Here is a 10504-nt window from a genome sequence, read left to right as displayed (position 1 = left end):
AGGCATAGATTAATAGATTCCATAATAACAGTAGTGTAACACAAATAATTTAATTCAGAACTCTGAAAGTTTGTGTGTATACAAGAATCACAATAAGAAACATACTCAAGGTAACATGACAGTTGTTCACAGATGTTCAGCTTAGAGAGCTGCAATAATGTACACCAGCCAGTTGTGGACAAACAGAAACCCCAGTATCATAGTGCCTCAAGACTCTTCAATGTATATTTCTGTCCAACTGAACTCGTTCTATACCTGTGAAACTATACCTACATGTATATATAATACCATATAAATCGTTTATAAGAAAACTTAATTGATGACATACGTGAAACGACATATACGTTGTTTTATACACTGCGCAGAAACGAAATGGTACGAGTTCATGATGCGTTGAAGGGGTGTTTATGTACCTGAGGGGAAATAAAACAAATCGTGGTTTTGTACATTGTTAAAGGAAATAGTGCAACAAAGAGAAAAAGTAGTTCAGACAGAAATGGAAATAATTTATTTGGTTTGAATTTCTCTCCAAGCTACCTGAGGGCTATATGCGTTAGCCGTCCCAAGATTAGCAGTGTGAGACTAGAGGAATGCAAGATAGTCATCACCACACACCGCCAACCCTTGGGCTACTCTTTTACCAAAGAATAGTGGGATTGCCCGTCACATCATAATGCCCCCATGCCCGAAAGGGCGAGCATGTTTGGTGTGACAGGAATTCGAACTCGCGACCTTCCTATCACGAATCGAGCGCCCTAACCATCTCGTCATGACAGGCATTTTCAGTGATAAAACATCACAGAGTTATTACAATATATTATGTTTTCCCAGTTGTTTTTTTCTTTAAAAGACGAACACAAAATTTGAAGAACTGAGAAAAGAGCTGAAACTGAATGTTGAACTCTTGACGACGAGAAACCTACTCGAAATAAAAATGTATCTCGGAACGACTGGTCTGGGTATTAACACTTTTACTGATGAGGAGAGGACAACATTTCTTAACCTGAAGGTGACCTAGGAAGGTCGAAACGTTGTTGCATCGTCATTATATGATTAATTTTGACGTGTTTATTACAGTTCAGATTTAATAGTTAATAATAGCAGCATTTTTTATTTTTGGTTCGTCTCGTTTTGGTCATAATAAACTAACATTTTGTTTTATTTTCCGTAATTCAAAGTATTAATATTTTCTCTATGTGCATATATATATATAATAAAATAAACTTACCAACGAAACATTTATATCAGTATTTCTAATTTTTCTATAAGCTTCAAGTATGTTTAGCTCTAGGCCACATTCGAGCTATGGTTACTGTAAATCGAGTCAATTTACGACCAAAGTGAACCACAATTTTAGTAGTTCCATTTAGTTCCTCCAGTGGCCCAGCGGATATGCAGACACACAAATAAAAACGAACATATACATACTCTTGCCTTTATATAAGTCTGCGGACTTATACTTCTAAACACCTGTTTTCGATATCCGTGGTAGACAGAGCGCTTATAGTCACCTGTGCTCAATAACAGCCTTGTCCGACTTATCATTTCAATAATGTGGGAAGTCGTGGAGACGTATTTGTCAGTTAGAAAGTTAAACTATTTTACATGTTAATGGGTAAAAACCTTACACCAGTTATGTATCAATGAAAAATAAACGGTGTTTTTCTTATAGCAAAGCCACATCGGGCTATCTGCTCAGCCCACCGAGAGGAATCGAACCCTTGATTTTAGCGTTGTAAATCCGGAGACATACCGCTGTACTAGCGGGGGGCAAAAGCAAACAGCAATGTTACTTTTTGTCACTTTTCGCACCATCTCTTGATTTAAACTATTTTTGTTTCTATAACTATCTGACCAATCATAATACAGATAGCAATAACAATAGATAGCAAGAATCACTGGGATCATTCATTACTTCAGTTTTTACTGTTATTAAAATTTATCCCGTCAAAAATAAACTAAATATCTTATGTAAATTATTTCGATGTGTTCTAGAAGTTCAAATGATATCCATATTTTTATATTACAAGCAAGTCTTTCAATAAATTATTTAATTTACACGAGTTTAATTCTAAATAAATATGAAAGCATGAAAAGTCTTATGCTGATAATAATATCTTACTTTCTTAGCCACAATAGCCACCACTGTATCTCTGTTTCTCTTTTTCTTAAATGTAACATAAAACAATACACCAAATTCCACGATTCTAAATACAGTTTGTTTGTTTTTTCAATAAAGAACAAACCAATAATGGTTTCATGTTACTGACACACAAACTTCATGCTGAAGAACGCCCTTTACGAGTCTCTCAAAATTTCATTACTAATATTGTTACAAGTTAAATAAATACTGATTTAAATGTAAATAAATATTAATTTAATTTTAAGTATTTTAAAAATAGAAAATGCATCGTGAAAACATAAAAATTGTATCTCTGTACCACCTTTTCTTAGGTGCAACATAAAACAATACACCAAATCACACGAATATCAAAGGGTTTTCATTTCCACTATGTCGATTAAACAAAACACACAAAAAATAAGAACATTAAGGATGCTAACATAATTTATTGGATAATTAAAGAGATAAACAAATGTAAGAAAAGCAACATGTGATTTATAATATAGGAAGAAAAAATAAAAAGATTGTTATTTCTTGGTTTATTTTTTACTAATTAGAACATAAGACATTAAAAGTTGACAAAAAATTGAGAGTTTTTTCTTTGTTTTCTTCGTGGAAGAATAGCTGTGTTATTCATTCATTCTCCTACCAAGAAAATACATAGAGGGAAAAAAAAGAAACCTAATTAGTCGCCGATCCACTGTACTTTAATTTAAATGAAACAAGTAAGTATTTGCACTTTGTTTATTTAGAGCATTTTCAGTTTGATTATAGTAACCTTCAGAACATTTCTTAACCATAAAATAAACAATAATACAATTATTAGATCCGAATTATATAATTGTTTCTTACCATTAATCTCGAAGCCAGAATAAAGTGCTCTACTAAACAGTTCTGTATTAAAGAATTAATAAATATTTGTTAAAAGAAATTTAAATCACTTGTAGAAACAAAAACAACAATCGTGAACACTTACATTTACATTGTTATGTCAAGTGTAGACATTATTAAAAAAAACGATTATATATATAAATATGTTAAATTTTACAGAAGCAAAGCTATAAGACAGAACGAAATAAAATTAATAAAGTTTAATTTTGCATAAAAACTGTTCCAATAAATTTTAGATGTTAATTAGATATATTTAGTACAAAAATAATAATAAAATATAATAACTATCCTTATTATGTGATTTATTTTGATATGTTTATTATATTTCAAAGTCAATAGTTAATAATAGCAGGATTATTTTTTGTTTTGGCTTGTTTTTGGTTGTAATAAAGTGACATTTTGTTTTACTTAACGTAATTCATTGTAATAATATATATATATACATAATAAAATAAACTTACGATGTATAGAGTTGGACCAAAAATTCTCTCTGTGTGCTGTATAAAAACTGGAATTACATTTTGTCGAAACTATTCATTTTACGTTTAAAATTCATATTGATTTATATAATTTACTTAATACGAAAATACGTTTAACATATTACGGAAACCATTACACTGAGCACGAAGTTTCAACCTGACATATAAAATTCAATTAGAAACAATTTTTAATTATAAACAGAGTTAAATCATTAATCCATTCTTACATACCATAGATTATGAAATATTATTATGAACTTTTCTGTTTACACGTCTTTAATGATTTAAGTAACATAAAAATAAATTACAGCACTTACCGAATATTTCTCTACACAAATATCAAACTGAAATAAAATTAAAAAAAAAGGGTAACATTTGTTTTCTTTTTTTAAACGGTTACATTAAACATCTTTATCATAAGTTTATTTATGTTAACATATACTTCTAAACTATAATCAGTAACAAAAAAATCATTGTACGATCTACTTTTGCAAAATAAAATTCTGAATTACCTTTAACGCTAAATAGCCACCAATTTTCATTTGGAATAAAATGTTATAAAGGTGAATGAATTAGAGTTTAAACTAAACCAGTACGTTTTTAAAGTTAGAATTCTATAAAAAATTCCCTGACCGATATTTGCTATCATTCACCTAGATTTGTTAATCTAAGTTCATCGAAACTGAGTTTGTTAGTATAATTTGAGTTATGTACCTTTATTTCACAAGATTAAAAATAACGTTTATCGGACAACTTGCGCCACAAGAAACGCTTTGTACTTATAAAAACCACAAACAAAACAAACGGTACTATCGTATTATCTTTGTTGTTGTTTTATTAGCGCAAACATGCATAATGTACTATTCATCCAAAGGTACTATCATGTTTCCTCTTGAAAATTTTTTTTAACACTGCTTGAAAACGACTGTGGGAAATAAACAAACAGCGTATTACTAGAACGCTTATTCAGCAAAATAAAAATTGAAATTATTTTGAAAAATATTCTTAAAACAAACTGGTAATGCTTGGGTAAACATTGTCTTGAAAATATTCTGTTAATTCTTATGAAGAGATTTACCTGGTATCTGGTAGCTAAGTTGTTACAGAATTTGTTCAGAAATTCTACATTTGATAAACCCGGGGCAGACTGGTTCTGACATAGTTCTATAACGTTTCTCTGACGTACAGACAGAAATAAACAGTGTCACTAACAACAAAGGATGTTTGTTACAGTTATATTAAGTTGTAAGAGATTTGCAACAAACGTAAAAAATGTTATACAATTGATATTTTGCAAGAACAAAAGAACATATATTTCTTTGATAAAATAGTTTTGGAAATAATCTATTTTCACATTTTTTTACTCAAGCATGTCTGTATAAGATACTAATAACAGAACTAATTGTTTTATGTTAAGGATAATTACCACTTTAGGATTGTGCTCAATAATGAATTCGGAAAATATTTAAACGAGTTTTATACATTAAGAAATTACGTATAATAATTTTCAATAATACCGTATTAATACAATCTTTCTTAATACGTTCAAAAATGTATGAGAAATAAAGAATACACTAGAATAATCACAACAGAAGCTCCCAAGTTCTGCGATAGTAACTAGAAGTACAATATTGCACAAATATCATCACTACGTGCATGATGTAATACATATAGTATCAGAACATGCATGATACAGTATAAATATAATCTGTCACTGCTATATAAAGAACGCGCAGCTAGGGTAGCCATTGTGTAGCTTCGCTCAAAAGTCATAAGAAACCAACCTAAACAAATGTTACGCGTGTCTAACACATTTCTAATATTATGATTCTCAGTGGAAATAACATACTTTACCACTGTGTTAAACAAATACAAATAGTAATGTAATACTTACTTCAGTCACAGACAAATTGTTCAGAAGACATTCGTAACCCTTCATTATGGCTTCTTTCGTAGCATACCGACCTGAAAGAGTGTATATTTTTAATTATACTTTTTTGACAAAGTATTAGTGCTAGGCCTATTATTTTTAAACATTACCTTCTTTATTTAGCCGTTTAAAATTTTTCGTGTATTAGATGAATGAATGATCATAGTATTCCATGCACACTTTCGCCATAACCATTGCCGTTCACACCCTGACAGTCGACAGTGAGACATGGTTTAAACAGGTAGAGTTCCATGTTTGAATTTTACGCAGCATACGTGTATTAGGAAAATGTGTTGATTTGGCTTCTCCGGATGTACAGAAAGCATTTTACGAAGTGACACGTTGAAGGCTTGTGAGGAAACGTTTCTCTATAAATGTGGGGGGATAAATTATGGAATTCCATAAAAGAGCGGCAAGAAGGAAGAAAGCAAAGGGTTGTTATTAAAAGACTTCAGTCAAACTGGATTAATATTCCAAGTGATATATGTCAGGACTGAATCTTAGGATCATTGCTCCTTTTGATTAACATTGAAGACACAGACAAAGGACTTAAAGTTACACATGATATTAATGTGTTGAGTGTTATCGGGTGTGGAGAGGGTGTTACTGATTTATAAAAGAATTTAGGATATTTAGTAAATTGGTCCAATAAATCATAGATGTTTGTTTGTTTTTTATGGCAAAGCCACAGTGGCCTATCTGCTGAGCCCACCGAGGGGAATTGAACTCCTAATTGTAGCGTTGTAAATCCGGAGACATACCGCTGTACTAGCGGTGGGCAAATCATAGATGGGTTTTAATCATGATAAATGCAAGATAATATATTTGAAACATTATAGTTTCAATTATAAGCATAATTTGGATGGAAATAATGTTAAAAGTGTCATGAAAGAAAAGGATTTTGGTGTAACGATTGGTAAGTAACTTAAGCCATCCAAACAATGTTATGTTCTCAGTGGAAAAGAAAATAGGATTTTATGTTATATCAACAGAAATGCTGAAAGAATAAAATCTAAAGAGTTTATAATTTCATTGTATATGTCACTGGTTAGGTCACATACAGAGTGTTTTGTTCTCCTTACCTAAGGAAAAACGGTTCCGTGAAGGGTTATTAAAATGGTACCTGGTATGAAGGGGTATATATATTATTACGTCAAAACTATGTTTTTATCAAAAAAGTTAATTTAGTATAACAAATAATATAAGAGATTTAGATGTTTCTTGTAACATTTCTGTTCTCTTTGTTTCGAAAAACTGGTTGAATTATTAATATAATTTCTCACAAAAATATTATTCTGTGAGAGTTTTTTTTTAATGGCAGGTTCGAATCCCCGTCATACCGATCATGTTCTCCCTTGTAGCAGTTGGGCGTTATAATGTGACGATGAATATCACTGTTCTTCATTAAAATATTAGCACCAGAGTTGTCAGCGGGTAGAGATGAATACCTTTTCTCTAGGGTAACCCTCGTATAAGTTTGAAGAAAGTACAAAAGAAAAAAACTGATATGAGTATTATTGTTATATGAGTATTTTATCTTGATCTATCATACATGCGTTTTCCATTTTTCTATATATACTATGCTTGTTTTTTCATATTCACCTTCTGATACCCGAAATCTTACCTTGATCAACATTTTTTTTTGTTATTTTCGGTTATCTTAATTAATAACACATTATCCGAAAACACTTGTAAAGAAATTCTTTATCATAAATTGTGAAGGGCTAAATACTTACGTTTCAAATGTTCGTGACAACAGACTTACGTTAGTATTGCAATTCAAGAATCTATTTCATCGAACTTGGTAAAATAAGAATTGTAGAAATAAGTCCTGAGGTATAAAGTTTACAGTGTTAAAGCACCTGTGTGAGTATAGTAATGGAATAAGTTGGGTAAAGATAAAATATTATTCTACTCTCAGATCTATCTATTCTTGTCATATAGTTAACAAATATACTTATTTTGTATAAGTAAACGAACTGTGCTTCTTGCTTTTAGATAAATCATGCAGCGTTCTCACAAGTAAATAGCAGTAATTTTAATACATTTTGAATGGTGTTTGTAACTGCATCACAGCAATAAAAATAACCTTTTACAAACAGCTTCTGGTTGGATAACTTCAAGAAGATGGTTGTAGTGGAGGCTAACTCCAAGTGAATTCATCAAAAGTGTTTTATTACACCAATCAATTACTTAGAAGGAACTAAAAAAACACAACGAATACTAACAATAGAACACTACACTGTGAATAATAGGTGGTTGTAATCTGGTCTAAATCCTAATATAATCGTTCATCACTTCTTATTAGACTAATCAATAATTTGTAACTGACTGTAGAAGTATAGGTTATTAATGACAAGAATTGTAAATCGTAAACCACCAAAGATATTAACAACAGAACTATGCACTGTAAAAACAATATTGATATAGCAACAGAACTATCATTCTATAAACGTGGCAGTAATTAACAAGGATTGTAAACTGTGAAAACATCGTGGATATTAATAACAGAACTGTACAGAGTGTAACCACTACAGTTCTTAACAGAAAGAAATTTACACCTTTAAAGTTCCGTGTATATTAACAACAAGAACTATAAACACTAAATTTATCATTCTGTAATCGTAAACTTAGCTTGAGAATTTTTACGACAACTGTCTCTTCGAAACATTTCTGGGTACCTTTTTACATATGATAAGATTTATTTTAAGTATGGTCATAAATCTATCCAATCAACATAGACTATCATTAGAAGAACACAAAGCTGATTCATACTCACTACAAAAAAGTAAATGAATGATCCCTGAGTTTTTCTGTGACCTACTGTAACAAATACAGCAGGCCAGTAAAATAAAAGCAGCGAGAAGAGCTTTGTTCTTCATTCTGTTAGTATTATGCTGATATTAACGACTGTCGCTTCTTATATATTGTTGATGGAAGAAAGAAAAGGATTTCTATTCAGACTGTGTTTCAAGCACTGTGGACATTACGAAAGAACAATGTAATACGTGAGACGCACAATTATGAACGTCACGTATTTCCAGAAATGTAGATGTCTGTATTCGTGGTATTACTGTGTTGTACCTATCGTTAGCAGTGTGTGTTCATGTTTGCATGTAAATGACACCAAAGAAAATGAAAACGACCCAAAATCTTGTTATAAAAGAAACGTCTATTATTTCGTGAAAGCGATCTTTTCATGTTACATGACATTAAAATATTTTAAAAGCTGAATACAGTATCAGTAAAAGAACATTGTTAATATTTTAAATTATAACATTATTGAAGTTGCTGTTATATCAAGTATTAATTTACTTACTGCTCATGATATGCAGTTGATCATTGGCAGTTATTATTTTCCATGGTAGTTATTATTTTCGATTATGTCATTGTTATGTGTTATTTTACAGATTGGCTATGCCATTCAGTTACAGTATTCAATTACTATGTTTTGATTTACATAATTGGATTTTAACAACAGTCCACTGTAGAACACTATTCTCGAGCATGTGTTTGCGCATTGTTTACAAAAGAACACAACGATTGAGTGGGCGTTTACTGGGTAAAAGTGAAGCGACATTCCCAACTAAAGTGAGTACATAAGCTGTTGTAATAAAGTGAGTACATACGTTGTGTTAAGTGGTAATGCAGGTACTTTTCATTGTGTATTACACATTGTGTAAAGTCAGTTTATTATTCCTTAACATATACTCAACTGGTACATATTCAACAATATTCTCTGATATCCATATCGCTCAATATGTACCAGTTGAGTTTATGTTAAGGAATAATATGATGTCATTCACAAAGAATGATATATTAAAACTTTCTCATTTTAATGGTGTTGTTACTTAGCTGATTATACAAATAGAGAAATTGGCAAGAATGATCAATATGACATGATTTTTGCATTTTCAAATCTGAAAGTATATATTTTCACTTGAACGAATGATATGGAAGATTACACTGGAAAACTGAAACTGAACAGTGGTGTACGTATGAGAACTGTACTGGATATTTCACAAAATAAATAAACCGAGAACCAACCACAAGCCTTATATGTTCATACTTCTTTTAATGTATTTGTGTGGAAGCAGATAGCCTGATGTGGCTTTGCTCTAAGAAAACACACATTTGTCTGATCTTCGATAGATATCCTGTTTTATATGACTTTGTTACTAATACGTTGCAATATATCATACGAAACATACTTACTCTTTAGCCGTAAGGTCGTTATTAAGTGACGTGCAATTTCACTATTCGTTGGTAAAAGAGTAGCCCAAAAGTTGGCGGTAGGTGATGATAACTAGCTGCCTCTAGTATTTTACTTCTAAATTAGATTCGGTTAGCACATATAACTGTGATGTATATTTGAATGAAGTGTAAACTAAACCATACCAATTAACCCTATATCATTGTTCTGTGTTATCCGACTTTCATTTCGACAACGTTTCAATGATCATTAGAACAGTTCACAACTTTCTGTTTGCACATTAGCTTTTGAGCAAAAAAAATACTACACAATGAAACTCACCACTGGTATCGAAACTCCATCCTTTTTGTGACCAGACTTGAGACTTACAACTGAGCCACGGGCGCTGTTTTTTTCATAACAAGTCCGACTGTACTATGTTTGTATGCTATCCTTGAGGTCATTATGTTTAAAAACTGTAGAAATACACCATACGGCATTTTGAAGTAGGACAGAATCAAATGAACCTGAAGTTACCTCGTCCTGTGAAGAAATTGACCCGTCCAACTTGGTACTCTCTGTGATGTCTACCCAGAGCTGTGTTTTTTTTTACTACATAAAAGCGCCATCTCTATGGAGCTTTTTAAGCCTTTCGACATTTCTGTTCTCATTGACTTCGTAATCATTAAAGTGCGGAAACTCAATCGTCAAGTGATTAAGTAATTGACATTAGTGAAGGGGTTTCCATCTATTATAACAAGAAGCAAGTAAGTACAAGTTGATTGATGACAAACCCAGAAGTCACTGTATTGGAGTGTATTGTAATAAACTTAATATCAAGCTCATAAATTGATATCGTTGTATATTTCGTATTATGTTTTAGTTTCAAC

The 10504-nt window shown here is 31.3% G+C and overlaps 1 protein-coding gene across 5 annotated transcripts; it reads right to left on the bottom strand.

The window, feature by feature from the left end:
• Positions 1 to 2554: 2554 nt before the first annotated feature.
• On the bottom strand, positions 2555 to 8398 carry LOC143238888 (uncharacterized). 5 transcript variants are annotated; one of them, XM_076479512.1, is made up of 6 exons: positions 8202 to 8398; positions 5387 to 5457; positions 4571 to 4669; positions 3810 to 3836; positions 3475 to 3510; positions 2555 to 2767 (listed from the first exon to the last, which is right to left on the bottom strand). In XM_076479512.1, exons 1-6 carry the CDS (start codon positions 8302 to 8304, stop codon positions 2756 to 2758), a joined length of 348 nt encoding a protein of 115 aa, XP_076335627.1. In that variant the 5' UTR covers positions 8305 to 8398; the 3' UTR covers positions 2555 to 2755. The 5 variants fall into 5 exon arrangements, with proteins under 5 accessions (XP_076335627.1, XP_076335630.1, XP_076335625.1 ...); XM_076479510.1 differs by lacking the exon at positions 2555 to 2767 and adding an exon at positions 2930 to 3016; XM_076479515.1 differs by lacking the exon at positions 4571 to 4669.
• Between the last annotated feature and the right edge of the window lie 2106 nt (positions 8399 to 10504).

Source organism: Tachypleus tridentatus, chromosome 13 (genome assembly GCF_004210375.1).
Source record: "Tachypleus tridentatus isolate NWPU-2018 chromosome 13, ASM421037v1, whole genome shotgun sequence".
In the NCBI taxonomy this organism is placed as follows: Eukaryota; Metazoa; Arthropoda; class Merostomata; order Xiphosura; family Limulidae; genus Tachypleus; species Tachypleus tridentatus.
Note: the sequence above shows the minus strand (reverse complement) of the source record. Positions and strands in the feature narration are given on the sequence as shown.

What these genes read in the sequence shown, in the direction of transcription:
- LOC143238888 (XM_076479510.1), bottom strand. Translation starts at nt 8,304, where the DNA reads ATGAAGAACAAAGCTCTTCTCGCTGCTTTTATTTTACTGGCCTGCTGT. An exon ending in CATTCATTTACTTTTTTGTA is followed by an intron (nt 5,458 to 8,201) that starts GTGAGTATGAAT and finishes ACACTCTTTCAG; the next exon opens with GTCGGTATGCTACGAAAGAA. An exon ending in TTGGTCCAACTCTATACATC is followed by an intron (nt 3,017 to 3,474) that starts GTAAGTTTATTT and finishes TCTTTAATACAG; the next exon opens with AACTGTTTAGTAGAGCACTT.